The following is a 27,667-nucleotide window of genomic DNA, read 5'->3' as shown; positions in this document are numbered from 1 at the left end:
AACAACTCCCTTGTTATATGTCATAGACTGGCCATGTCTTGAAGATTACCTCAGCTACTGAGGACATCTGAAATAGTTGACACAAATAAAACCATCCAAATGTTGTTAAGTTGCTGCTGTTATATTTAACTCAAATATATATACAATACCTTTAGCTTTCTAATAACTCATATTACATGATTTATTTCACCTTAAATACACTGTTAAACAATACCTTTGGAAAAACACCATTGTATCTGTCAACTTTGTTCCTTCTTCAGAATGTCTTTATAATAACCTAGCCACCTTTCTGTTTATTTGCCAACAGTAAGAACTAATGGAATACAAAGAAGGACTTGAAAACATTGATATTGTATGAAACTCTAGATGAATTCATCAACTCAGAGTAAATATATCAAATACAGGACAAATTTAAAAGATCAATTCAAGTTCTTTATTTGACAGAGGACATTTGATTTTTGGATAAAAGTAAGGAAACTGTTGGAATGAGCACATACATGCTCCTGCAGACTGTACCATAGTTTTCATATAATCAGTAAAGTGATTACTGATGATTTGCTGTAATGATGAAGGGCATTAAATAACTGGTCTAAGCCCATCTTTCTAAACACAACACAAGCAATGGGTCTTTAGCATTTAGGAACCACACATGAAAGTATCACAAGTAAGGCACATATTTCTTATTGCATTTACAAGCAATGATATCATATTCACAAACAAAGCAAACATGGATAAAGACATAGAAGATAAGATACCCCTGCATACAAGCTATCTTGTGGGTGAATGCTATTGCAATCCTCACCTTAGTTTGAAATGAAGCTGCTTAAGGGTAGTAGTCACCTCTGTTACTGATGGTGGGAGACAGTATTCCTGAATAGTCTTGTTTTCCACAAGATATACACAGCTTTAAAATATCAAAGAATAAAGACAGCTCGGCTTTTTCCAATTGACAGTGTCTGTATCAGTAACATGTTTATATAACATACCACAACAGTAAGGGGATTAACAGAGAAGTCTGTGGTAATGGATGACATTAAAACTAAACACTTAATCAATCATCTCGTTTGGGTTATGCTCCACAAATAGTTCCCATGTCAAGTTTGAAATCTCAGTCCAATAGTTCAATGGTAACATGATAAAAAACATGTGTTTGCTGGTAGAAGTTATTGATACAAAAAGTGACCAGAAGCTTAGAAACAACTGAAGTTTAAGTTCACATAATATATCAAGTTATTCTTGAAGGAAAGAAAAGACAAGAGCCACGGTTCCTCTGAATGATGTTTGTCTGTACCTTGGTGATCATAGCATTCTGTCCACATGATTACATCTAACTAGGGAGCAGTATAAGGAGCAATTGTCAATAGCATTAGTTCACGTTCAAATGCTGCGGTCCTTGGGGAATGAGAGATGTGAAGAATGTTGATACAAAGATCCACACAGTTCCAAAGAAACCAGGCCCAGGAGGATCATTAGATTCTGGTCTGGATGATTCTTCTACATTTTCAGTGTGGTTGCTACTAGCATTATTTTCATCAGTACTTGGAGTTGTATCGCTATTCTGTAAAAAGAAACAAATGGAAAGCTGTCAAGATAAGATATGCATTTAAGAGAATATGTTTATGGAAACTCAGTTCCAAATAGTGCACCACCAGTTACTTCATGCATTCACAAGTTTCATATATTTATTTATAAACCAGAATGCAAAAATGCATTGTGGCTTCGATGATGTAACATGAGCAGTTTTCTCCATGAATCTGACGTAATGTTAGTGAGGGTGTATATGTTTACAAGGGTTTCACGATTTGACCTCTGATGACCCCAAAAGACCTTTGACATCCACCAAAAACAATAGGCTTCTTTAACTCAATGTGGTACTTCTACACACTAAATTAGAGGTCGGCCCAAGCTTCCAGTATTGAGATATCGTGATTACAAGGTTTTCACAATTTGACCCCTGGTGACATCAAATGACCTTTGCCCCCCCACCAAAAACAATAGACTTGATTTACACAATGTAGTGCTTCTACACACCAAATATGAGGTCTCCCCATGATTCCCTTCTTTAGATATCGTGTTTACGAGATAACCTTTTGCATGATTTTACATTAGTTAAAAAGGTTACCAGGTATAACCAGTGAGAGTTCTGAGGTTACCAGGTATAACCAGTGAGAGTTCTGAGGTTACCAGGTATAACCAGTGAGAGTTCTCAGGTATAACCAGTGAGAGTTCTGAGGTTACCAGGTATAACCAGTGACAGTTCTGAGATTACCAGGTATAACCAGTGAGAGTTCTGTGGTTACCAGTTATAACCAGTGAGAGTTCTGATGGGACAGGTGAGTAACAAAGTAAAAATGCAAGAAATGAGTTGTATCTAACTTCTAATATTACCAAATTTCTTACTTCAAGTTGCAGATGGTCTTTAAAGTCATACTAGGTGCACACATCTATAACTAGTGATAAGTTCAGACAAACTATGAACCCAATAGCATTGGCCAACCTATTGTACCAGGTATATTAACTACACTAGCAAATGTAATGTTACACATTAGAGGTGCATTACCCCAGAAAAAGTGCTATAGGAAACTCACAACCACACACAACTGTGATCAATTCTAGCCTGCAAACTATATGCAATAACCAGAAATCCAACAGAGTTAGTGATTCCTTGCCACATTTACCATGAGAACATTTAATGTAAAACTACTTACAATATATTATAGTATTTTAGCTTATGACCTAAAATGACCTTTTACTGTCACCGAGCTCTGGTACTCATGGAAATTCATCAGTGTGCCATGTAAGAACTTTATGCAAGTTTTGCTTTAAGAGTTATTGTATCCAAAGTTTTCAACAGTTGAACTCTAATGACCTCAAATGACATCGTATTTCCACAGAAAACTATAGGATTATTCTACTCTGCAAGTTAGTCTTACTACAACTTATGAAGTTCATCCAAGTTTTGGTTTTGAAGAAATCAAGTTTATAGAGACTTTTACCTCGGTGACCTCAAATGTAATTTGACCTCCGCAGATCACAATACCATTTACCAACTCAATACACTTGATCCACATATCAATTTGCATAGAGTGAAACCACTGTATACTTTTTGATTAATAGTGTTTACAAGATTTTCACTGAAGACTGTGACCTGTGGTGATTTCAAATGACCTTTGACCTCCACAGAAACAATGCAGTTCCTCTGACTGAACTAAAGTCTGAGCCACGATAATTATCCTATTAATGCATACTTTTAGTGCACATACACTGGTACCCTAATAAACATACATCTTCATTGGTTTGTTCATCTGGAGTATCATCTTGCCTTCTGTCAGCTGCATTGTGTCTGTTCTCCAAGGGATCAATCCTCTCTTCAACTTGAACCCTAGCTACAGCACCCCTACGTAACCTGAAGAAGTTGTGTTCATATCTAAATCAAGAACAAAATGCGCGGTGAAATATACATAGCAACAAGTATGTGAATATTAAACCATGACTACCACACAAAGATGTATTCAAATACGGCTACAGATAGAGCACTACCCTACATGAAGCACTGTAACATATGAAGTAAAGTATTACTGTATATGGAAGTCTAAATATCAATATATTAGTCTAGAGTTCAGCCATATCATACACCCAAAATATAAAAATTACCAGATATCCACAATGATTAGTAATTCCTTGTGCACACAAGATTCTTGTAAATCCACATACCAAGTATGAAATTTATCCAAGTTTTACTTTTAGAGCTACTTTGGTTAAAAAGTTGTTTTCTTTACTTTCACCTCTATTGAAATTGAATGACCTTTGATCTCCAACATAAAACAGTAGGATTCTTGTATTCAACATTGGTTAATCCACGTACTAAGTAGGAAGTGCATTCAAGCTTCACATGCAGAGGTTTCAAACTTTGACCTCCTTTTACCTCAAATGACGGTTGACCTCCAAAGAAAACATACGGTTGTCTACTCACAACAGTGGATCCAACTTCCTAGTATGTAGTTCCACATGCAGCATATCACATATGCAGTTCAAGTTTTTTTCTTTAAGTTATATGTAAAACGTTTTCAGAGTTTGACCTCTGGTGGCCGCAAATGAGCTTTTATCTCCAAAGCATGAGGTTTATCATTTGAAAAGCTTGTATAGGTCAATGAATAAAAGTTAGGGACCCTGACATTTTGATCCTAAAACGGCCGTTTTAAGATCCTGCTGAGTATTGAAATCCCTGTAACCACAGTAAAATGAGACTAAATCACAGCTGTAAAATACAATCAAAAAATATTAACAACTGCAAACACTGGGGCAATCTTCACAGCTACAAATCTCATCACAACCCCTATTGCTTTATATGGGATTCATAACAAGGTTTCAACTTCACACCATTCATTTATGAGCTCCATACTAAACTAAACAGCATTTGTCCCTGGACCACCGAATTTTGACCTTAGTTGTCGTTGCAATTTGTAACTATATATGTTAACAATACTTGTGAACATTGTACATCTGTTAAACAATTGGCCTTGTATTCATAACCAAAAGCCACTTTTTGATTTAATTATGGGGTCAAGTGTATACCAATGTGTTATAAGAAAAATGTCATCAAAAAATGTTTGTGTGCTGGAAATGTGTATAATGATCTTCACCCTTTTGCATGCAAGAAGTATGGAAGCATTTGAGGCTAAACAATTCCTTTGATTATACCTGTGAAGGTTTCACGTCAAATCCATGGTTCCCCTTGGAGTTCTCCTTTAACCATAATTACCATGGTGACCACATATTTTGATATGACTTAACATGCCCATCAAACCCTTGTGATACTTGCAAATACACCTATGCCTCCCTGTTAAAGTTAGAGTAAATGTTTGCTTAGTTTGACCTTTGACCCTTTTGTTCTGAAGTGAATATATATGAGCCACAAGTTCATATTATGGGGCACCCTTCAAACGAGTTTGAAGAAAATCAGCACACCAGTTACCATGGTTACCACATATTTTGATATAGAACTAGACATTTCCATTATTGTGAAAGGTTATTAATTCCATGTCTCCCACTGGAGTTTTAGCAAGAAAAAAAAAAACACTTTTCACTAAATTTGATCTTTTACCTTTTATCTGAAGGCCTGCTAGACACAGGCTCTCATCATGAGGCACCCCTCGACCAAGTTTGAGGAAAATTAGCAAAGCCATTTAGGAGAAGTTTACACAAAATTGCATTTGTAGCAGACACACATGCACACTCCAACACCTTTTTACCACTCTTACAAATATGGACAGTATATTTGTGGTGCCTTTATATGAAGGACAGAAAATACTGCATCACTGAGCATGAGCTCTGTACAATGTGTCAAGGCATTGCAAAGATCTGTTATGTTTTACTGAAGGGAAAAGAGCTGTCCTTACAAGTAAACCAGGAACATAATGCCAGCCACAAGAAGAAACCGGTTCATCGATGAATAGAAGTAGACAATGCTCAGAAGAACACCAAAACGACAGAGTGTGTAAATCCAATCCAGCCAGTCACGATTTGCCCCTTCTTCTTCATCATCATTCATGGCTGGGCCAACACCAGCATTCATCTGTTGATTCTGTACCCTTGGAGCATTCCTGGGACCATCAACATTAGCAGCAGCTACTCTCGGCATTGCATTGTTGTTATTAACAACAGGGACAGGTTGGTTACCAGGAGCATTGAAATTAGGGATGGGAGGCTGCTCCATTGGCTGAGGAAACTGATATGCTCCAGATGGGGTCCATGGGGGACTCATTCCAGGTGCGGCTTGGCTGAACAAATTTAACAAAAAGATACAAACCATAATGAGTATAATTTCAAATGAAAGCATAACTTGAAAAACACATTCTTGAGTTATAGATACTTTTATAAAGTGTATTGATTCCCTTGGAATGAAAACATCTTCTACTACAGTGACAGCAAGTACTTATTGTTTCTTTTGAAGACTTTAGCTATTCAATTCCACACAAATTTTCTCTAAAGCATGCACTGAGGAATAAACCAGTTTGAAACAAAATATTGGCAATGTAAAGATCTACTTTAGTAAACTAAGGCAATGCTTAACTGGTTACATAATATTGCTGTTTGGAACTTTGTAAAACCACATTGGGTATTTGTCAACTTTAGTGAAACAAAGACTTACTATTGCATGTAATATGCTGCTGCCATCTGCTGCATGTACAGGTGCTGCATCCATTGTAGTTGTTGAGGACTCATGTTCTGATATGCAGAAGGGCTTCCAGGAACACTATACTGATGTAAGTAGGAAGTACTGAAATAAGAACAACATTAATATTAAATGTGCAGCTACAATGGAATAATGAGACTACAATGGATCAGTGTACTTTAGACGGATTTGGAGTTTTGTCCAGGAGGTATTATGTTACCTATTTTGCACTGATCAGTAAATGCTGATTATTCTTTCATCACAGAATCAGCCCATACCGATTTGCAGATTCCTGACACGCACACCACATGATATATGATGATGCTGACAACCTTAAAACATATCAATATGTACACTAATGATAGATGCTGAACCAACTCTTCTATTGGTACTTGTTTTAGTTAATAGTTGATGGAAAATAGCAAACATTCTGTGAATTATTTTTACAACATAAAAGCTCATAGTCTTAGGTTATTACTGATGATAGGCTGACATGTTTCCTCACAACATCAGCACTCTCTGCAGTGTCTGGAGTGAACTATTCATATTTTAGCACTGTACCCCTATGACTGATCACCAACAGTCAATGACCTTCCTTCTCATGACACCACCTTTCATCCAAAGTACTAACTAGGTGAACAACCCCACTTCTGTTCAAATGAAAGAGAAGTTAATAAGCCTCTAAAAATGAAGGGTTACAATTTCAAAACACCCCAGAGTACAAATGTACTTTCTTGGAAAATATGTACTTCATAGAATACAAGATTTAATGTCCTTAAACCCTGGCACAAAATGCACTATTTGTCCAGTAGTATATAACAGACTGAAAGAACTTGATTTATATGCTATGATAATAATGAGAATGAACTTCTTGATTATATTGACATCATGATGAAGTTAATCGGACATACGGATGAAGCCATATTTCCATTATAAGGATTTTACATGATAAGCCCCACCCACTTATCAATATGCATGGTGGGAACCACAGACAATACGGCACATCGTGAGGCATCTATCTAGCAAGCATGACATTTGACTCAACTTGTGCTTCTTGATATACTGTATCGCGTTTACAAGCTGGCCATCACACACACACACACACGCACACCCACACAAACATGCCAGCACGCTTGCAAAGGTTACTGAGCCTTTGGCATCGTTACCAAATTCTCTAAAGTTGCCATTTACAACCTGGAATTAGCTGAGCTTGAGAAAGGAAATGGGATTTCAGTTTGTCCATAAGAATTATCATACCCATTTCTTTCAATGAAGCCTTCCATTTTGAAAAAGTTTGAACATCGATCTCATGAAAGACTTGGCTATGCTTCTAAGGCAACTCCTAACACTTAAATATAGTAGGCTACTTATTTCCAACATGTGGAATTCCCCTGCTTCACCTTCAAAATCAGCTTTGTAAAATTCATGGGGCAGTGACACAAGAGCCTTTTGAGCTGATATGATTTAATAATAATTTACAGTTCATGATTGTTTTTAATTGTAGTAAAAAAAAAAATTGTCGACAAATTAGGTAACTGACAAGGTTGTCACTGTCACATACGCTTACAACGGTAGGATAATACTGTGACCAAGAACAATTGAAGATACAAAGTTTTGTGTCAAAACAAAACTGCACTAGAGGTGGCCAAACATCCCGTGATTAATACGGATTGGCATTGACATGGATTGGCAACCTCAGTTTTTCAATGCCAAAGCCTAGTTAGTAGTACTACAGTAATGTTAAGCAAGTCAAGCTACTTTTGTAGCTGCAGTCAGCAGCATCCTTGCTAATTGATTGTAAATTGTTTTGGACAAACTAGGTGCAATCATCATATATATCATATATATGATGATACATTAACAGCCTTTACTCTGTTTACCTCTTTCTTTTGGGGATGAAGTTTAAGTTTGTATGAAGCAGAGATAAAAAATTCAAAGTGCATTTACATAGCAGCTTGTACACGTACAGTATATCCCTTGCCAAATAAGAAAGTACAGTATTGCTGTTTGATATTGCACCACTACGGAGACTGAAACAAGCATTATTAGTTGTAAGTTAATTTTGCATTGGTGAGGAGAATTACTGCTGGCCAAATGACGAGAATTTTTTAAAGAATTTAGTACTACCATCGAAGAGCCTGTAACTTAGTTTCACAGAAAATGTGGGAACATGGTTATTACTGTGCTAGAGTTAGTGGAATTGCTTCCTGCACAAGTACATGAAAATTCCCCACCCAGTCAATCACACAACAAATGTAAACAGTCTAACTACTGTATCTTGAGGAGTGACCTACAGTGCACCTAAATTTCTTGAGTGCAATTTTTAGCACACCTGGAATATTTAAGACAAAGCATGCAAGACCAAATTTCAAATGAATTAGGAAAAATCACCTGTATCCTGTGGTACCACTTAAATTAGTTCTTGCAGCATGTCTCTGTCTTATGCCATCAACTGTAGGTTGCTCAACACTTGTCCTTCTGGAAGTAGATGCCACACTGTCAGGATCTTCCCTCCTGCCAGGGATAGAACTCCTTGAAGATTTTGCTGGATTGGATGATTTACTCAGTTTATCACTTTCTGCTAATTCTTCTGGTGTTGGAGTGCAAACAAGATGTACTGTGTGTAGGGTGTCATCATCAATCTACAAACCAGACAAAAATTTGTGGTAAAATGGTGTCACAGGACTAGCAAAGGCAAAAAAAAAATCATCATCAAATAAGAATGTTGCTTGCTTTGAGGGAAGATGCTTCCTAAAGTAAATGCTTTTCATGAAGGTTTGATTATTGAAGAAATGCAAAACATTTAAAAGGATAGAGCAGCAACGTGTCTGAATTCTCTATACTCTCTTAAGAGTAGTGTGCGTCGGTATTAGCAAAAACAGATATTGGTATACCCACTGACAAATACCTCGTATTACCGGATATACCGCAAATTTTCGCGGAACCACTACTTCCAGCGTAAACTGTATCAAACACTAGCATGAAGCTATGGACACTAGCCTAGCCTACAAATGTATAGGCCGTTTTATGATGGCATTCCCATCTCTCTCTTTTCTTTTGCAGCAACTTATTTAGTGATTTGATTTAAAAGAAAATAAAGTACGAAAAATCAGTGTTGTTTACGTGTCTTTCACTTCAACACGAACGTACAGTTCAGTACACCCACTATGGGGCCTAGTCCAACCACAAACAGTAAGTAACATATTATCGGTATGGGAATTACCTGGTAATTGAGTATTTGGATAGTAATGTGTAGAATCGTCAAGAACAGGTATGAATATATACATATTGCGCAGAATCGGTTTCTTCCCAAAATAACTTGTTAGAGCATTTGACAAACTACGTGCGTAAAATTTGAAGTCGTGAGAACCATTTGGCAGGAAACTGTACTTGCGAGTACGGTAGAACTAGGCTGAAGTTTTATCGCAAGTAGCCGTAGCAAAGTGTGGGTATAATTATAAAAAGTGACTGGGGAATGACTTTAATTTGTCAAGTAGCAGTCTGTAGAAAAGAACCTTGGGGGTTATTCTCAAATGTAAAGAGAGTGACATCTTAGAACAGCAAACGCTCTGTGACATCGTGAAAGTATAGACCAGATAATCCCATCAATTATTTTACTATGGATTGCTTTAAAACTTTGATAAAACTTTGCCCATCTCTCTGACAGTAGGTACAGAAAGCTGAGCATGCAAAAATGTCTGTATTTTACTTGTGTGTCTTTATAGACCTGCTTCAAGCACGTTTTACCACCTCGGGTTTCTCTTAGACCGCATTGCATCGCTAACAGAAACTGGACAGATTCCTTCCTAGACAAAAATGCATACATGTATTGTTTTTAATGTACACACACAATGTGAAGGGCAGCACCTTAACTCCCTAGCCAAGAAAATAAAAATCCATTCATCACGCAACCTTTATTGCACACCTGTGAATCAATATTCTTTTTTCACCCAGCTAAACTGTTTACTGTAGCTCCCTCTCTCTGGAATAATAGTTGAGCTTAATAGCATGGATTGGGGTTGAGCAATTGATCGTATTTTCTCAAGAGGGGGGATTACAATAACATCTACCGTATGTGTCAGGAAAATTCTCCATCTGGCGCAAAAACATTTTTATGTTAACAAACGAATGCTATGCTGGGGGTATGACCATGTATTACAGTGTAAGTATTTACTGTATATAGTCTAAAGTGAGGGAGCAAACTACAGTAGCGTACGATATGAAGCTATGAAAATACTTTTCTATAGTGCATTTTCTACTTCAACCAGGGTAAAATTGGGTTGTCCACCCTATATTTTGTGTAGCTCGAATTTAATGGAAGTTGAGATCAAAAGATCACGTTTAAACGAACTAAAATACGGTTGATTAAACGTTTAGATCATTAAACGTAAATGCAGAGCCCTAACACACATGCCATCCAATCCCTTTTTCTTTGTGTACCAGAGCATGTGTTTCAAAACCTCCAACGGGTGCTGTGCTGTATTCTGTATTCCCCCTACCATACGTAGACTGGTCCATATTATCGTGTATAAATGCAACCCATCCGTGCCCCCTGATTGACCGAATAGCTTAAACATATTCAGTGTGTCCCCTCGTTGACCTTGTCTGGTACAGTACAAGCAACAGGTGCAAGAGCTAAGATTATGCAACAAGAATGTTAACAGTTAACTTGGGGTGGTAAGGTATACACGATAAACCGTAGAAACGGGAATGATTTCGCATGGATTATATGGGTATGGGTCGGTATTGTTTTCGGGTATTATTTTTACCAGGTATTCAAGGTTTGTTTTGGATATACCTAGTACAGTATTTTCGGTATATTCGTTGATGACAGATTTCAATACCGTCGTTATGAGTATGAAGGAAATACCTGGTATACAGGGTACAGTATATCGATGCACCCTACTTAAGAGTGAATTTTTGTGTATGAATTAAGTTGAAGTATGTTCATGTTTGTCTGTGCACTTTCTGCAACATGTACATAGATATTCATCTTATGAGCTATCTGTTTTGGACTAAACATATTGTACTCCAATGATGCTAGAAGAACTTGAAGTCATAGGAAGGTAATCATCCATTTTCCTTGTGGTAACATAGTACAAATATTGCATGTAGTCAACGACTCGGACTAGAGTCGCACTCAAGTCACATCATTCTGGGACTTGAGACTTGACATGGAATAGAATAAATTGATTTTGGACATTCCTTCAAAGACTTTACACTTGTCTTGAGACCTGCCCTCAATGACTTGAGACTTGCCCTAAGCAACTTGACACTTGACTTGCAATAGACTAAATTGATTTGAGACTTGCCTTAAAAGACTTGAGACTTGCCCATAAAGACTTGAGACTATAAATGTCACAACAAACTTAATGACAACCATGCTCTGTAATGGATACTTACAGCTCGCAAGACGTCTTTCAAAACTGAATTATCCTGTAATAATTTCCCAGAGTAAATGATCCTTTGGCTTTTCTCTGTCTGAAAAAGAAAAGAAAACAATTTGCTTGGTCATATTTATACAGCACAGGTGTTATGTATGGTTGTGCATATTATCTATCTCATATATGAAGTTGACACAAGGGGCAACAATGAAGAAATTGCATTTTTAGCAGTCCTGAACTCATGAATTAATATGTGATCTGTACCAAAATGAGTAGGGACTATCACTGTGTTATGACATGTATACCACTGTACCAAGCACAAACATGAACTGACTTACTGTTCTTGGGTTTTTGTATTGACTAACCCAAGTGTCATATACTGTACATCCACTAACACATCCATACACACCAAGTTGAATAAAGGTTCCTCAGTCATGACTTCAGCATATTGTTTGACTGATAATACAGTAGTACAGAAAGCGCAGTAAATCATTTAGACCAAATTTTAATGGTAGAAGTGCGGTCTTACACACTTCATCTAAATTTTAAGGAAAGATTGACATCAAATTGATTGCCTTGTTTTGTTTTGATACTGAAATGCTCTAGCAATACCTAATAAAGTTTTGGCCTTATCAAAAAGCATATATATAACTTCCCTTACGGAGTCTATGTGTACCTGTAATTTATCACGAAGGAATTACGGTGCCAGTATGCTTTTTAGGGAGGGGATATGGGTTGCAGGTACAGTTGGCTGAAATGCAAATAGGAATATCATTACACCTGGTCACAAGTGGAAGAATGTTTTGTCAAGTTGGGTCCAAAATGACACACCTTGTACTTTATTAACATTATTTTACATCCTCAATTATTCTTTTTGGCTGAAAGTTAAAATGAGATGCAATTTGAAGTGTTACACATTCATTCAATCACAAAAGGATTTTCACAAGTTCTTGGTTTACATTTGAATTCTGAAATATTTGTGGTATCAGTCAGCCCCTAACAGGATATTAGTTTAGCATGTCAAATTAAGCCTTCACTTGACGGCAAGATTGTTTTTATAATACAGTATATGGGGGAAGGAGGGAGATTAATATTTGTTCAACTATGAATAGACATTCATTTCAGGATGTAAGTCTAGGAGACTAGGATATTGAGTCTATAAGTGGTATGCATTTCAAATTACTTCTAAATATTATGCCTAGGACTTGGACTAGTATGAAGGCAACCTGGTCTAAAAGAAAGTACCAAATTACTTATCTGACAATAATTGGAGGTACAATTCTGGTAACTAAATGAGTTGGCTGGGCATCTGTGCATCCAGATGCTAGAACCTGACAGCTAGCGAGTTAATGAGCTCAGAGAGCAGTTTTCTTGTAGACCCGCCCCTAAAATTTGGTCAGATGTATGAAATGTTGTGAATCTACTTGAGACCTACCCCTCTAGTTTAAATTTTTGAATATATAATGCAAAAGAAGTTGTCACTAGCCAACATGATGCGGGAAGTTGAATCTCACAACATTTATTTTTTGTAATAAAACAGTAAAAAGTTATATTTTTGTCGTTCTTTCTGATAAACCTCTATTTTTTCATGGCTCCAAAAAGTGCCATCTTGACTTCGCTATGTGGAGAAAAATGCACATATTTGGTAAAGCTGGCTGGATTAGACTATGCTCTTTTCATTGATACCAAAATTCGCAATTGGAAATGCACTTAGTCTTGTGACTATCAATGTATTAACTTACGGCAAAACACAGCATTATGTAAATTACAGATATTAGGACTTTGTATTGGCTCTGCGTATACATGTAATGATGAACTATGCTTTAGTTCGTGGAAAACGCCCATGTCAAACCACATACTGTAACCTACAGTTTATTGTACATACCTCATAGTCGTTATATATATTAATAGCCCTGAAATAGGAGCCAAAAATGCTCATCTTCTTTCAACATATTATGCAAGGTCTGAAGATGAAGTGTAGCCTAGGAAAAAATTACCTCACACTAACCACGGCAAAATACCACCCTTTTTCCATGTTTAACTGTGGTACCATACCACAATGGGGTATTTTGGTCCTATGGATGCGGTTTACCACAGTTTTACCATATACTGTAGTACCTGACCACAATTTTACCGTATATTTATCACTTTCTATTTCATCTTCACCATGGTTTTATCTCAATTTTACCCTATGTGTACTATGGCAATACAATAGTTTTACCCTAATTAACCCCATTCTACCCTAATTCTGTACCAAAGTTTTACCCTAAATTTACCATAGTTGTACCCCAATTGTACCACAGATTTCCCTACTTGTCTTTATTATAATCAGTGCACCACAAATTACCCTTAAATTTCACCCATTGTGGATTGTGTCATAATTGGGCTAGTTGAAACGTACAACAAAGCAACCCATACTGTATGTCATGATGTTGTATGGCACACTATTTTATATGCACCATATTGGGTCAATATGCTAAAGTCAAAACATGTATGACAACAATATCAAGGTTAAACAGTTTAACAGTATATGGTGTACAGTTTTTGTAAAATAAGTACAGGATGTACCATAATTTGATTCTTTATAGGGCTACTGTAGTACTGTGGTAAATTACCATGTTTTACCATAATTTAACCATAGTTTACAATGTAAGATTAGGGTACATTTTTTTATGGGAGAATTTCTTTTTCTTTTCTTATATATAGGGTCATTAGGGTGTTATATTATTGTATTCATGCACTGTATAACTGTTCAACCAACTTTCTTGTCATTCCTGTATGTAGTATAACCTGCATGTTTCCACAAACTAGTTATGCTTGAAAATATACTGATTGTTATGAAATGGCATTGATGCATGACGTATTGTTATGTGTGGATGTACCAAATCAATGTGTATTGGGCCTTTGGCAGTGAGTATTTTCTGATCTCCAGGGGTCCATATGTCCCTATCCACAAAGAAAAGTAATTTCACTGCCATGAATAGTTCCTCTTATCATTCGATATAAGCAATTCAATTCCATTAGTTTTATCACAATAAGTACCAATGTGGAATGGGACAGTCACCACTTTACTTGTAACCTGTATTTGTGACCTGTATTGTGTGTAGTGTTTGACTGATAATCGGTTAGATAATCGGCATTGGGCAGATTATCGGACAATCGGTAAATAATCGGCATCGGCAAAATCCATTGCGCTACCAATTATTTGGAACCGATTGTTACGTTCCACATAAAGGATTGTATTTTTTCGCACTTTTGATTCACCACAACCACAACGGGAGAAAATGTAGATCATTCGACTCAACGCTATTCATAGCCAGGGAAGGTACGCTAATCTACTATGTAATGGTATCACAAGTCCCTCACGCGAGTTGGTTCTAATGCTGTTTGATATACTATCCAGTTTTGGCAGTTAATAATAATACAGTACAGGTATACCCGCGATAACCTTAGGGAGATGACGTAATTATTTTTTCATTTCGCTTCTTGCAACTAACAAAACCTGTTATCTTGTTTAACGTTTGATAATCAATATACTTTTGAACCACTTTGGCCGTTTCACCTTAGGTAAAAACTGGAAAGTGAAAACTATAACATTAGGCTTTGTTCATTGTGAGTTCTGCGAACATTAGGCTAGTCTGGCTGGAGAACGGTTGAGCTTCATAACTATTCAGTTTGGAAATGCACCCAAGATTTTTCAAATGCCATAACATGATGAAATCAAGGTGCAAAATACCCCTAAAAATGTTTGGCCACAGTCCTCAGTATTTCTACTGCATTACCTTTTTTTGTGATGAGCCAAACATTCTAATGCATATTTTTGCGAAATATCCAAAGCAACTTTTTTTCCCTGACCGCTTGTACCATACGTGCTAAAAGAATCCCTTTGCAGTAGCTAAACTCCTTAACCGCCACCGACTAAAGCAAGTCTGATTTCCAGTAACACGCGTGACAAAGTCATTGAGATTTCAGTGTGTGATTTCTCCCTCATGTAGTTTTAACAAGTCAACGAAGAAGCGCTGTTGATTTACTGTGTATGATCTATTGAAACAACATTTGATCGGAAGTTTCCCCTCGCAGATGGTAATCATTGAAATCTTCGGGATTGTTTTATATTTTAAAATAAAATAAAACTGAACATTAGCAAACTGCTATCCACTACAGAGCCTGCCTGACGTTTCGATCCAGCTAGGATCGAAACGTCAGGCCAACTTACTATTATACATATTTTTCATATCAGATTGTATATTTCCATACAGCTAACAAAATAAAAAATATCTTATTTCCGTGCGATATACTTTTCCCTTTAATATTTACGTTGAGTTAAAACACTGATAATGGTTATTATACCAGTTGTAAAAGTTGTCCCTAACTTCTTCTTTTTCATTTCGTGGCCAATGGCTACTATTTTTCCCCTGTACAGCACTGTCATGAACTGTGTTGTGGCGGGATTGCAATATTGTAACTCCTTGTTATAAACGTACAGTGCCCCATGTATGTATTAAAGTGTGTTTTAGTTGCTCCATTAATGTTACAGTAACTGTGAAACGTTAAGTCGTTTATTTACATCTTTGATTGATTTGGCTTAGAAGTTGGAAATCATGCATAACACGAAATCATACATTAGGCCAGTTCCACGAAAATTATGAAATAATCGGCATCGGCCGATTGTTACAGGAACTAATCGGTAATCGGTAAAACCGATTATCATATAATCGGTCGAACACTAATTGTGTGCATTTATATATTTGCTGTGAACTTGACTTTGTTGCAGGATGATTTGAAGAGAACTGGATATTAATTTGTGTAAAAGGAGTTTTTCAGCGAATACAAAAGTTTTCAAAATTGGAAATCATGACATTCATGCCAAAGAAACAATTTTCCCAAACAGTTCGACAGTAGTTAAGTTACGGTCGGAAATGAGAGCCAAAATTCCCTTACCACTCATTTTATGTGTCTGTTGTAAATAACGATTTGATTAAACACCTTTCATTCATCAAACTCAACTATTACCAGACATATAAATTGGTTAATGTTTGAGAAATTGACCTTCAAAAATGACAAGTTTGACCTAATTATATAATTAATTAACGTCATGCATATTCTACAAGAAAAGAAAGCACTTTTCGCACCGCTGGGAACTAACTGGTATTCTGGGTACAAGATCATCAATAAGGAATTTTTACCATAAATTTACATAGAACTTTGAGGTTTTAAAATCTAACTTGTTACATAGCTTTTTTTCTGATTTCCTCTCATCAGATTGGATTGTAACTGCTGGAAGCGATATTAGCTTGTTTTTCTTGTTTCAATGCTAGGATGTGTTTATTTCTTCCCAATATGCTGAGATTTTGATCAGTAAATGATATGTGAAAATAATCAAGTATACTATAGCATTGACCCAGGGAATAATTTAGTGATCAAATTTTGCATAGTACTTTTGAGGGCTCTTATAAAATAGCTTAGTATTTCTGTGCACAAAACTGCTACATATGCATTTTTGCACTTGAATAGCAATTGCCTATATTGCAAAGCATGTTGTGATGCAAAACCAGATAAATTATTCCCTGAGACCATGTGTACAGTAAGTAGGATGGTGACTTCCAAGTTCAGCCACTTAAGACTTAAAACACCCCAAAACTAAATCTTCTGGTATAAATCATTTGAAAATATACTTCATATGGTGGGAAAATTTTGTTATAGTACAATACACGGCCGAACTTTCTTTCCTGCAAACTGTTTTCACGTTGTTTTCCAAGAAGATTCTTCGTGATTGTGGAACTGGTATTTCTTGCTAGAGTATTGCGAAGTTCAGACGCGCAACCCACAGTGTGGCGCTGGTGATAAAATTGGTGGCGCAGTTGCTTTTTCAGTAATTATAACAGACTTCATAGATCTTCGTCATTTTATTGACGAATATGTAAGTAATTTCTTGCACACGGGTCATTTTGGAGAGAAAATAACTGTAGCTTCGTACTTTTTGGTGAAATTTGACTCTTCCTGTAGATTTTCATGGTGAAATCGTGTATTTCTTAAGGGTGGCCGATCTTCGCAGTATGCCGAACTTCGCAATACTGACTATACTAATATCCCACCTATGGATTACTGTTATATTTACTCACTGGTTTATTTGGGTATACTGCAGCAAGATGAGATTTCAGTCTCCGCACTGTCCAATCCATGAAACACTCCACTGTTTGGTCACCAATTTTCTGGTTTGGTGCCTTCACTAATATAGTAATAGGTATATTAGCCAAGTGGTCCATTGTTTCAGTCGCTAACTTAGGCAGGTTTCAGTCCTTTACTAAAGATTTGCAAATAATGATGCTCTGTGGTCTTCAATGCCGTTTTGAATGTCCTTTCAGAATTCTATATATCTTTTAAATTTCCAAGTTCTTTCTTGGGTCAGGTTTCACTCAGGATTTGGCCTTTTTGACAAAATGGGAAAAAGTTGCTTTTCAGTTGAAAGTACACTTAGCCTGTGCTCTAGCTACAGTAGTCTAAACAATGTAGGCCCTATGCTTGTACTTGTAGCTCTAATGAATATTAAAAAATGAATGAATGTAAGTCCGTTATCATTAGCTTTAAATTACAGTTACAGTGTTTGTGTTGTCTAGATTAATTTATATATAGGGCCTAAGCTAAGTAACATCAAGACACACGTATGACTAGTAGTACTAGTACTACTACTAGGCCTAGTACGTACTAGCCTATTACTAGTCTAACGTTAGCTTTAGTATAGGCTGCAACACAAACTGCTAATGCAGAACAAATTCGTTGTAAGCAATCTTCGGAAGTTCAACGTTCCAAATAATGGCTAGTTGCTTGTTCGATAACAATATATATTCTTGTTTTCAATTATAGCGGTGTTCCGTGTGCTGCTGGATGTTTTTCGTGACTTCTACACACAGTTTAGCCTAAGCAGAATTAAAAGTATAACTATTAGTATTACTTCATGAATATAATAACTAATATGTACGCTAGGCTAGAGTACACAGTTACTGTACGTGTACGAAAGTTGTTGTGTATGAGCGCCTGTGTATATCTGCCGCATTCAACATTGCACAGGAACTGTTTTGGGGATCGTATGACGTAACAACAGAGACTGAAGACTACGTGTCATTTGCCAACAAATTGGTGAGGAAGCTCAAGCATGACATAATATTACACAGGAAATTGCGATAGATGGAACGTTTTATTCACTCCGTTGCCCATGTAATCTGGTAGTTAGATGTACTCAATACCACCTATAACCAACTCCTTCCTATTTGAAGGATCCCATCTTATATTTCCCTTACCCTATCCTCCACAAGAATTCCTTGATATCCATCAATATTCCTGCCTTCCACACGATAAGAAGTAGTTTAACAGTAGTTTTGTAATTATGACCCATATGAAGTAGCCTACTTGAGGCGGTCGAGTATATTCTGCCTGAATTACTTGGTGTTAAAGGGACACAAACTCAACCACTATTTTTCGTTTTTATGATATATTTGTTGAACAATATACCCAAACTGCTAATAAAAATTTTGTTCCGTTTGGTAGATATCAAAGTGTCTGATCTGGGAGCTAATTCATAGCCTTGCATTGAGATCTGAAACCTTTTATGTTTTCCAGTTTGTTATATGGCTAAGTTCATTTTTGAAGGTGACAACCATGATGACACCGAAACCAATATGCCACTATGTCATGTTCAAAGATTCAATATTTTAGATTCAGCTTTTGCAAAATAAATATCCGATACCGAAAGCAATCATTGCAATACTTGAAAAACAATAGGAACTGAGTCAAATGTCTCTCGCTGATGCCATATGTAGACTTGATCAAGTCTTCGTCACAGAGAGCATGCGTATGAAAGCCCAAATGGAATAAAGGTATGATTTTTCTTAGTTATCTGGACTATGAAGATTTATAAGATGATGATTAGACCACTCTTCGAATATGCAGCAACAGCCATGGCTCACATCACCACAAAAAACACAGAACAACTCGAAGCCACACCACGCAAAGCATGTAGAATATAGCCTACCACCTGCCACGTGGACACAGACTGTGAAACAATAACAGCCATCGCCGACATTCCATCAGTCATCGAAAGATTAAACCAACTAAGGGATAAATTCCTTGACAGAGTCGCAGTTCCTACACCATGCACCTACACCAATTCACCAAGAATCAGCTAAAACAAACACCGTTCGTCCTTGATGCAAGTCCACTCACCGGCCTGGATTTGGAAATTTGGGACATTTAATTCCATCTCAGAAACCAGCCAACAGTTTCCAGCTACACCGCCTTCAAATCGTATCCTCTGTGACGTTCGTCCGTACCATCCGAAGAACCAACCATCCCGTTCATGTACCTTTCCTCTTTGTAAACTTCCTGTCATGTTTCACTCCCACCCGGCCCACAAAGTGAATATTTTCCAAAAACTTTCAAAATTTCACTTCTCTCAAACCTTGGAGTCTAATTTTTACCGGCCAGGGGCTTTCGCCCCTGGCTTGCTGAAGCACCTTAAGGTGGAAACAGCGTAATACTATAGACAAAAGTAGTAGTAGTTATCTGGGGAAGTTGTTCATTGCAACGCACTCTATTACATAGTGCAGTCATTAATGCCGGTGGTGGTTGTGTCTCTTTTAACAGTTCAAAAGCCCTGATGGCATTAACCCCACGTTGTGCTTATTAATCTTTTGGCTGGGTTTTGGTGTTCTACTCACGTAGCTAGGAAATGCAGGTAGTCATATGAATGATGGATTTATACCAGAAATGGAATGTGCTAATTATTATTACTCCCCGGCCTAGCTACGATAGATCCCTGTCAGGTAGCAATACGCGCGGTTCAGTTGACCAGAAAGCCCTCGATATAACAGGAACCCCAGAATTTGGTTACAAGATTTCGAGCCGAGGGAACATGCCAGTCATTAATTGAATGAGTGTCAATACAGAAAAGGTAAAGTGAAACAACTAGAAGTTCTCCAGAAAGACACAACAGGAACACTCAACCAGTCCTTCAGCAAAATGTCTTCCGAAGATGACCCAGGCCAGTAAAGCGGAAGAGTTTATTTGTGCCTTGTATGGCATGAATGATCTCCATGATGTAAATGAGGTGCGATATGTGAAATTGCATCGGATGACTGGAAAAATGAATCAGGTCACTGTTGTTCTCGGGGTAGGAGCTTTTTCCATTCTTGGTGGTGGTCAGCATAACCACAAATAATTATTCAAAGGTTTTCATTAGGAAAATATTCTGGGATTATCTCACAAACGTACTCATGTAAAGAACTCCCAATAACAGTATGCAACATCTAAAACACGGGGGCTCAATTTGAAAAGGAATCATCCATGACTAATTGATGAACATTCATAAATCATAAACTATAAAGATTGAATTTCCAAATACCCAAAAACTAACTTGTTTGCAATTATCAACCGATAATTGCATACCTTTTGTGCGAATTAATTTTTAGCCCATACATCTTATATCAGGAAAACCTAATGACCAATGTGAAGAAGGTAGACTGCGCCCTACTGCCACCTTGTGCAAAGACTGTGCACAACGGGCCCACTACATTAGCATCCTGTGGGGGAAACGCTGACTCATCACATCCTGGACATGGATTGGATCCTCTGAACTATGGGTGGATGGAAAGCAATGGATACAATGCTCCCGAGTGGTTCTTTGGATCTGCCGTCACTGATGATCTTTTTGAAGGGGAACGAGAGGATGAGAGTGTGGAAGATCTTCAAGGCGACCAATCAGATGTAGTTACCGAGTTCGACGATGCTGATGAATCAAGTTCCGATTGGAGTGATGACTCAGAGAGTGAAACAGAGATCTGAGCATCAAAGTAGTATGTAGTAACATGGAGGTAAAACATGTTTTTACCTCCATGGTAGTAAGTAATGTCGGTAGGCCTTTGCCCAGGAATAATAATAATAATAATAATAATAGTAATAATAATAATAATAGTCATAATAATCATAATAATGATAATAATGGACACATTGTATAGCTCGCCGGTATCCGCCCAAAGGTGCTCATGGCGCTTTGCAGAAACAGCAGAAAAAAGGTAACATAAATGAAATTTGGAACAGGTAAGTTTTTAGATTTATCTTGAAGGTTCCAAGGCTGTTGACAAGTCTTACTGGTTGAGGTATATATAAGTTATTCCACACTTTTGCGGCTGCACAGGAGAAGGATCTCTGGCCCCATCGATTCATTGAAACACGATCCTGGAGTAGGTTTTTGCTGGACGAACGAAGTGCTTGACGAATAGGTCTGTAAGGCTGTACAAGATCTGACAGGTACACAGGTGCATCAGTATTAACAGTCTTGTAAATGATCCTCTGTTCAACCGGGAACCAGTGTAATTTGTTCAAAATTGGTGTAATATGGGAACCTGCTGAGGTTAATGTGATGAGCCTGCAGCAGAGTTCTGTATACGCTGTTAATGCTGTAGTTGAGATTTAGTGATGCCAAAAAGGAGGGAATTTCCGATGTCAATCTTAGATGTAATGAAGGCGTGAACCATCAATTCCGCTGTTTCTTGGTTAACATATCTGCGAATACGCCCAATGTTCCCAATTGATATACAGGCAGCCTTACAAATTGATGTAATGTGGCTCTCCATTGATAGGGATGAGTCCAGAATAACTCCAAGGGATACGAACTTTTGGGAAGGCCACTGGGAAGGCCATTGGGAATGCCACTGGGAATGCCACTGAGAATGCCATTGCCAGGAATGCCATTGGGAATGACTCAAGAGTAACCCTAAGATTGGCAACTAGGAATGCCATTGGGAATGCCATTGGGAATAATATTGGGAATGCCATTTGGAAATGTCATTTGGAAATGCCATTTGGGAATGTCATTTGGGAAAGCCATTTGGTGATTTGGGTATGAATAAAATTTGCCAAGATCTGGGAATGCCACTGGGAATGCCATTGGGAATAATATTGGGAATGCCAGTTGGGAGTGCCAGTTGGGAGTGCCATTTGGGAATGTCATTTGTGAATGCCATTTGGGAATGTCATTTGGGAATGCCATTTAGGAATGACTAAAATTTGCCAAGAACTGGGAATGCCATTTGGGAATGTCAGTTGGGAATGACATTTGGGCCTGCCATTGGGACTGTCATTATTTTGGGAATGACTCAGAAAATGACCATAAGATTGACAACTAGGAATGCCAATTGGGAACTGCCATTATGAATTTCATTTGGGAAGGACTTAAAATCTATAAGTCAAGATGAAATGATGGCACTTCCGGCTTGAACATCCCGGCTTTAATAGGTAATGGTTGAAGGAGTGCATGGCTGAATAAAGGAACCATTGACACTTGCCTCTGTTTTCGACCCTCATTTTGGTTCTTGTTGCTATTATTTTCTTTAGTTTAATACGTAGGCGAAGAGAAAACAATTCAGATACAAAATCAGTGTAAATCAAAGCTGAATAGAATACTGCAACGGATTTACATTTGTCTTGTGCGTTATAGATTGGTCATCGTCAAATAGTTGATGATGGTGAATTTATTGTAGAGAAAGCGTTACGTGTTGATGAGTATGCTTTACAGAAAGATGAATGGCAATGGCTTTAACCAGCTCCTAATTTTGAAGATAAGCTAGATATACTATACGACGCAGTTCAAAGAGACGGTTCGCCAACACACATAATACTGTGTATATCTTATAATTGAAGTACAAGTACAAAGAAATCGATTGGATGCATCCGGTTATAAAGGCTGGTTGTTCGGCCATTGTGCCCTTACACGTTGATTACTGCAACAGGATGAGTGGGGGAACAAAGGATCCGTGGAGTGACTGTAAGCGTGAATCTTTTCTTTTTCTAGGCTATTTTGTTTCTTTCTTCTTCTTTTTTTTTGCCGGGTAATGATTAGGGAATAAATATATTAGGAAAAATTAAGCACAAAACTTTACCTACTTGACTTATGCGACTACGCAAGAAGTCCTTACGTAGACTAAGCACAAACAAAAACAAAGGGTACAAAGGGATAATATAGAATCAAATTATATAATGGGAACTAGAAAACTCTTTAAATGGAAGACAGATTTTAGAGTATTTTCATTCGACCGACTGATTCACTCAACCTGAAAACCTGAAGAGAAAAGAAATGTCCTGATTGCCGAGGCAGTGAATAGAGTCCGACGACTGAAACGTGCCACGTTTACTTATTTAGTTACAATTTTCTTTGAATTATTTGTTTTTAGATATCTCTTGTAACTGTACATGTGTCCTTTTCTATTATCGTTAACTTTAAAGCTTCTACGGTTAAATAAAAATTCAATATTATTTTTTTATTTCTTTGAAAACACTTTAATATTACATTAACAAATTTTAAGCGCATTGAACATTTTTCCAAAGAGTTTTAGAACAAATCATCGATTAGGATTCGAATTTCGGTTGAAATAATAATAATGGATCGTATTTAACCGTAGAAACTGTAATTTTAAGTATTCTGACGTGAGCACTGACAACGATTATATTGATGATGTTTGTCAGTGCCTGTAATTTTAGTGTCCAATCTTGCGATTTAAGGATCAGATCCTTTGGAATAATTCAAGCATTAAGGTTAACAATTATATCGTTTTATACAAAACGTGGAATGATAAAGGTATTACTTATGTAAAGGATCTGCTGAATGAAGATGATCACTTTTTGTGTTTTCCTCGGTTTCTAAACAAATTTAACATACGCTGCTCCTTTATGAAGTTCTTTGGTATTATGCATGCAAGTCCTGGCTCTTGGAAGCGAGACATCAATATTCTTACGCATAGGCCTACGTCTAAAGATGATTCTTTATTCCAAAGAATTCAGCGAACACCTTATATGTTTCTCGATTTACAGTATGTTAATCCACTATCATTCATTGCCACCAATGGCTACCATAAAATGGCAAAATGTATTCAATTTAAATGAGGAAAAATGGTGGAATATTTCTTATTCCTCTAAAGTCAATAAATAGGAAACATTTCAATTCCGACTTTATTCACACAATACTTGGTAAAACTTATCTCGAATAAATAGTCAGGAAAGCTCAAAGTGCACTTTTTTTTGCGGAAAAAGATGTTGACAGTTGACAATTCATAATCATGGACGAATGAATCTAAGGTACTGATAATGAATCTAAGGTACTGACTTCGTTCAGCTAGCGGCTTTGATAAGCCAATGAGGCTTCTTCGCGAGTTCCAGCTTGCATGAGGATCTAAAATACGTACATGTCATACATACATATATACACGCATACATACATACATACACACATACCAGGGGCGGATCCAGGATTTTGAGAAAGGGGGGGCCGACATCCCGATGCTAGCACTTTAGTAATCTGCGTCCTGGGGGAGGGGTCTAGGGGGAGGGGTTGTCCCCCTCCCCCTTGGAAATTTTTGGTTAATTGTGAGTGCTTAGATGCAATTGGTGAAACATTTCGCCAAAAACTAGAAAAACCAGAAACGTTGCAGACACGCTTTTTTGTGCACATATTTTTTCTCGATAGACACATATTTAACAATGCTCAACAGTGCATGTACAATGGATACACTATTATTTCGTCGATTCGTTTTTTCTTTTGCGCGAAAATTATGACACCAGATTCACCCCAAGAAAAAAACATAAAACAAGATATATTCAATGAGATAATTATGATATACTTATTAATGAAAGGGGGGTGTAGGCGGTTTTACACTATCTAACGCAACGTAGTCGCCAAGAACCTGAAGTATTTTTAAGGGAGGGCCCGATAATAAGCGGAAACGGATCACCGACCGAAAAAATATCGGAATTTGTGGACTATTTCTTGCTTCCTATTGTATTAAAACAAAGCACCTATGTGAAAGACACAAATCACATTCTGAAAATTGTGGAAGCCACCCCGTTACCAAAAGCAGTAGTACTTGCTACACTCGATGTCGTCGCCATGTATACCAATACTCCCCAAGAGGAGGCATTAGATATATGTCAAGAAGTCTATGAAAAGGCGGAAAAAAGCGAATATGGAATAAATAAAATATCTTCCATATCCATGCGCAAACTAATTGAACTTATTTTTAAGAAGAAACTGTTTCGAGTTCAATAACCAATTCTATCTACAAAAGATCGGTTGCGCCATGGGTAGCCAATTAAGCCTCTCCGGAAATCTGTGATATCGTCATGCATAGACTGGAAAACCAGATTTTACCGACAGATAATAAAATCTTAAAATGGCTCCGCTATAGAGATGAAATTCTATTGCTTTACGACGGTTCACCTCAGGAACTTGAACAACTAGTAAACAGGTTGAATGAAATTCACCGCTTCTTAAAGTTTACGGTAGAAATATTACACACCGAGGTAACATACCTAGATTTGAATATCTTCAAAGGTCCAAGGTTTGAAACCAATGGGTTATTAGACACCAAAGTCTACACCAAACCCACGGAAACCTTCCAATACCTCGACAAAAACTCTGCACACCCACTTGCCACTATTAAAGGCTTCATTAAAGGGGAAGTATTACGATACGCACGTCTCTGTAACAATGAGACTGATTTCTTACAGAAAAAGAACGCGTTCACAGAGAAACTGTTACTCCGTAACTATAAGAAAGAGGAAATTGCCTCAGCGCACGAAAGGCATAAAATTTGAAAACCGTGGGCAATACCTCACTACCAAACCTAAACAAAAGGAACCACCAATGGTGTTCAAGCTTACCTATACACCCCATATCAAAACCACGCATTTGAAATATGTACTTTTGAAACATTGGCACTTAATCTCGCAACACGCGGACAGGGGCGTAGCGAAGGTTTTTTTTTTGTTGGGGGGGGGGGGTGTGGAGGATTTGATTTGCCGACGAATCTGGAAGTGGTGACTGAAATGGGGGAGGGGTCTAAGGGGAAAATTTTTAGTTTTGAAACGTCCTTAGATGCAATCTGGTGCATATTTTAAGTCAAATTTGGCACCGTAGAATTTCCATTTCGATATTATTTTTATGGCAGTCGGCAGAAGAAGAATTAATTGGGACCAATTATCGAACTGTGTTTTCTCTTTCACCGATCGTTGAAATAGTAAAACTTCGTGATGAAAATGTTCAGAAAACTTTCCGGTAATGAGAAATAACAACATTCATTGATATACAAGCGAGAAACGTTAAAAATTGTGTACAATTCGTGAGCCGTGTCCTTAAGTTTTCCACGGAGAACGAATGACATCTGCGATGACGTCATTCTGAACAGAGGATAATAACAACACGTTGTCACACGATAGCACGACTCATGGGCCTATACGGAAGCCTTTAATTCCATTTCTTTCACTGAGTTGCCGGCGATTCTGGCACTCGTCTAGCTGAGCCTGGCTACAGTAGCTATACTGACGGCCGTGACATTATCAGTTATTTGCCGAGAGGTTTTTAACTTGCAGGCGTCGGGTGATTGGATTGGTGAATGAGTTTATCAGATGAAGAACTGGAAAATCGAAATAACCGATAAAGAAGCTCCCGTTCTCCTTTTCTCTATTCAGCTTTCCTTCTTTCTTCCCCTTCCGCTCTCTTCACCTTTTCTCCTTTTGCCGACAGACCCAATATTTGCCGACAGCGACCAAATTATTGGGGGGTGTGACACCCCCCACACCTCCCCCCCCCCGCTCGCTACGCCCCTGCACGCGGAATTATCCAAACTGTTTCCAAAAGAACCGATTCTAGCCTACAAAAGGGCCCAAAATCTCAAAGATTTACTTGTTAACTCAGGTTTCATACTAACGAAGAATCAGCTGACTCTCAAGGTTCACACGAAGCTCTTCAAGTTTAGATGCTCTTATAGCTGCACTATGAGTCCATTAAAACTCGTGCACAGAAAATAGATGCATTTTGAGAACGAGACGCCCAGGCCGAATATAAAATATTCAAAGGCTACTACTGATGAAGCTCCTCCTATAAAGTTTGAGAGCAGAAACCGGTCTAGTTGGTCATAAGAACCTACACTAGTCTCTCCTACTATTAACAGTACACTCAATTCACCTAATAGGTGCAATTATGTTTCACCACGAGGAGCATGCTATAAGTTCATGTTCCTCGGGCCCTCCCTTATAAATACTTCAGGTTCTTGGCGACTACGTT

The 27,667-nt window shown here is 37.6% G+C and overlaps 1 protein-coding gene across 1 annotated transcript; it reads right to left on the bottom strand.

Moving 5' to 3' along the window:
- Window positions 1–102: 102 nt before the first annotated feature.
- LOC139963431 (homocysteine-responsive endoplasmic reticulum-resident ubiquitin-like domain member 2 protein) lies at window positions 103–18,530 on the bottom strand. The gene is made up of 7 exons (XM_071964188.1): window positions 17,682–18,530; window positions 11,579–11,656; window positions 8,567–8,817; window positions 6,152–6,280; window positions 5,400–5,780; window positions 3,286–3,427; window positions 103–1,558 (listed from the first exon to the last, which is right to left on the bottom strand). The coding sequence occupies exons 1-7, from the start codon at window positions 17,823–17,825 to the stop codon at window positions 1,367–1,369; spliced, it is 1,317 nt and encodes a 438-aa protein (XP_071820289.1). The 5' UTR covers window positions 17,826–18,530; the 3' UTR covers window positions 103–1,366.
- Window positions 18,531–27,667: the final 9,137 nt, after the last annotated feature.

The sequence above is a fragment of the Apostichopus japonicus genome, chromosome 3, assembly GCF_037975245.1.
Source record: "Apostichopus japonicus isolate 1M-3 chromosome 3, ASM3797524v1, whole genome shotgun sequence".
NCBI classification, from domain to species: domain Eukaryota; kingdom Metazoa; phylum Echinodermata; class Holothuroidea; order Aspidochirotida; family Stichopodidae; genus Apostichopus; species Apostichopus japonicus.
Note: the sequence above shows the minus strand (reverse complement) of the source record. Positions and strands in the feature narration are given on the sequence as shown.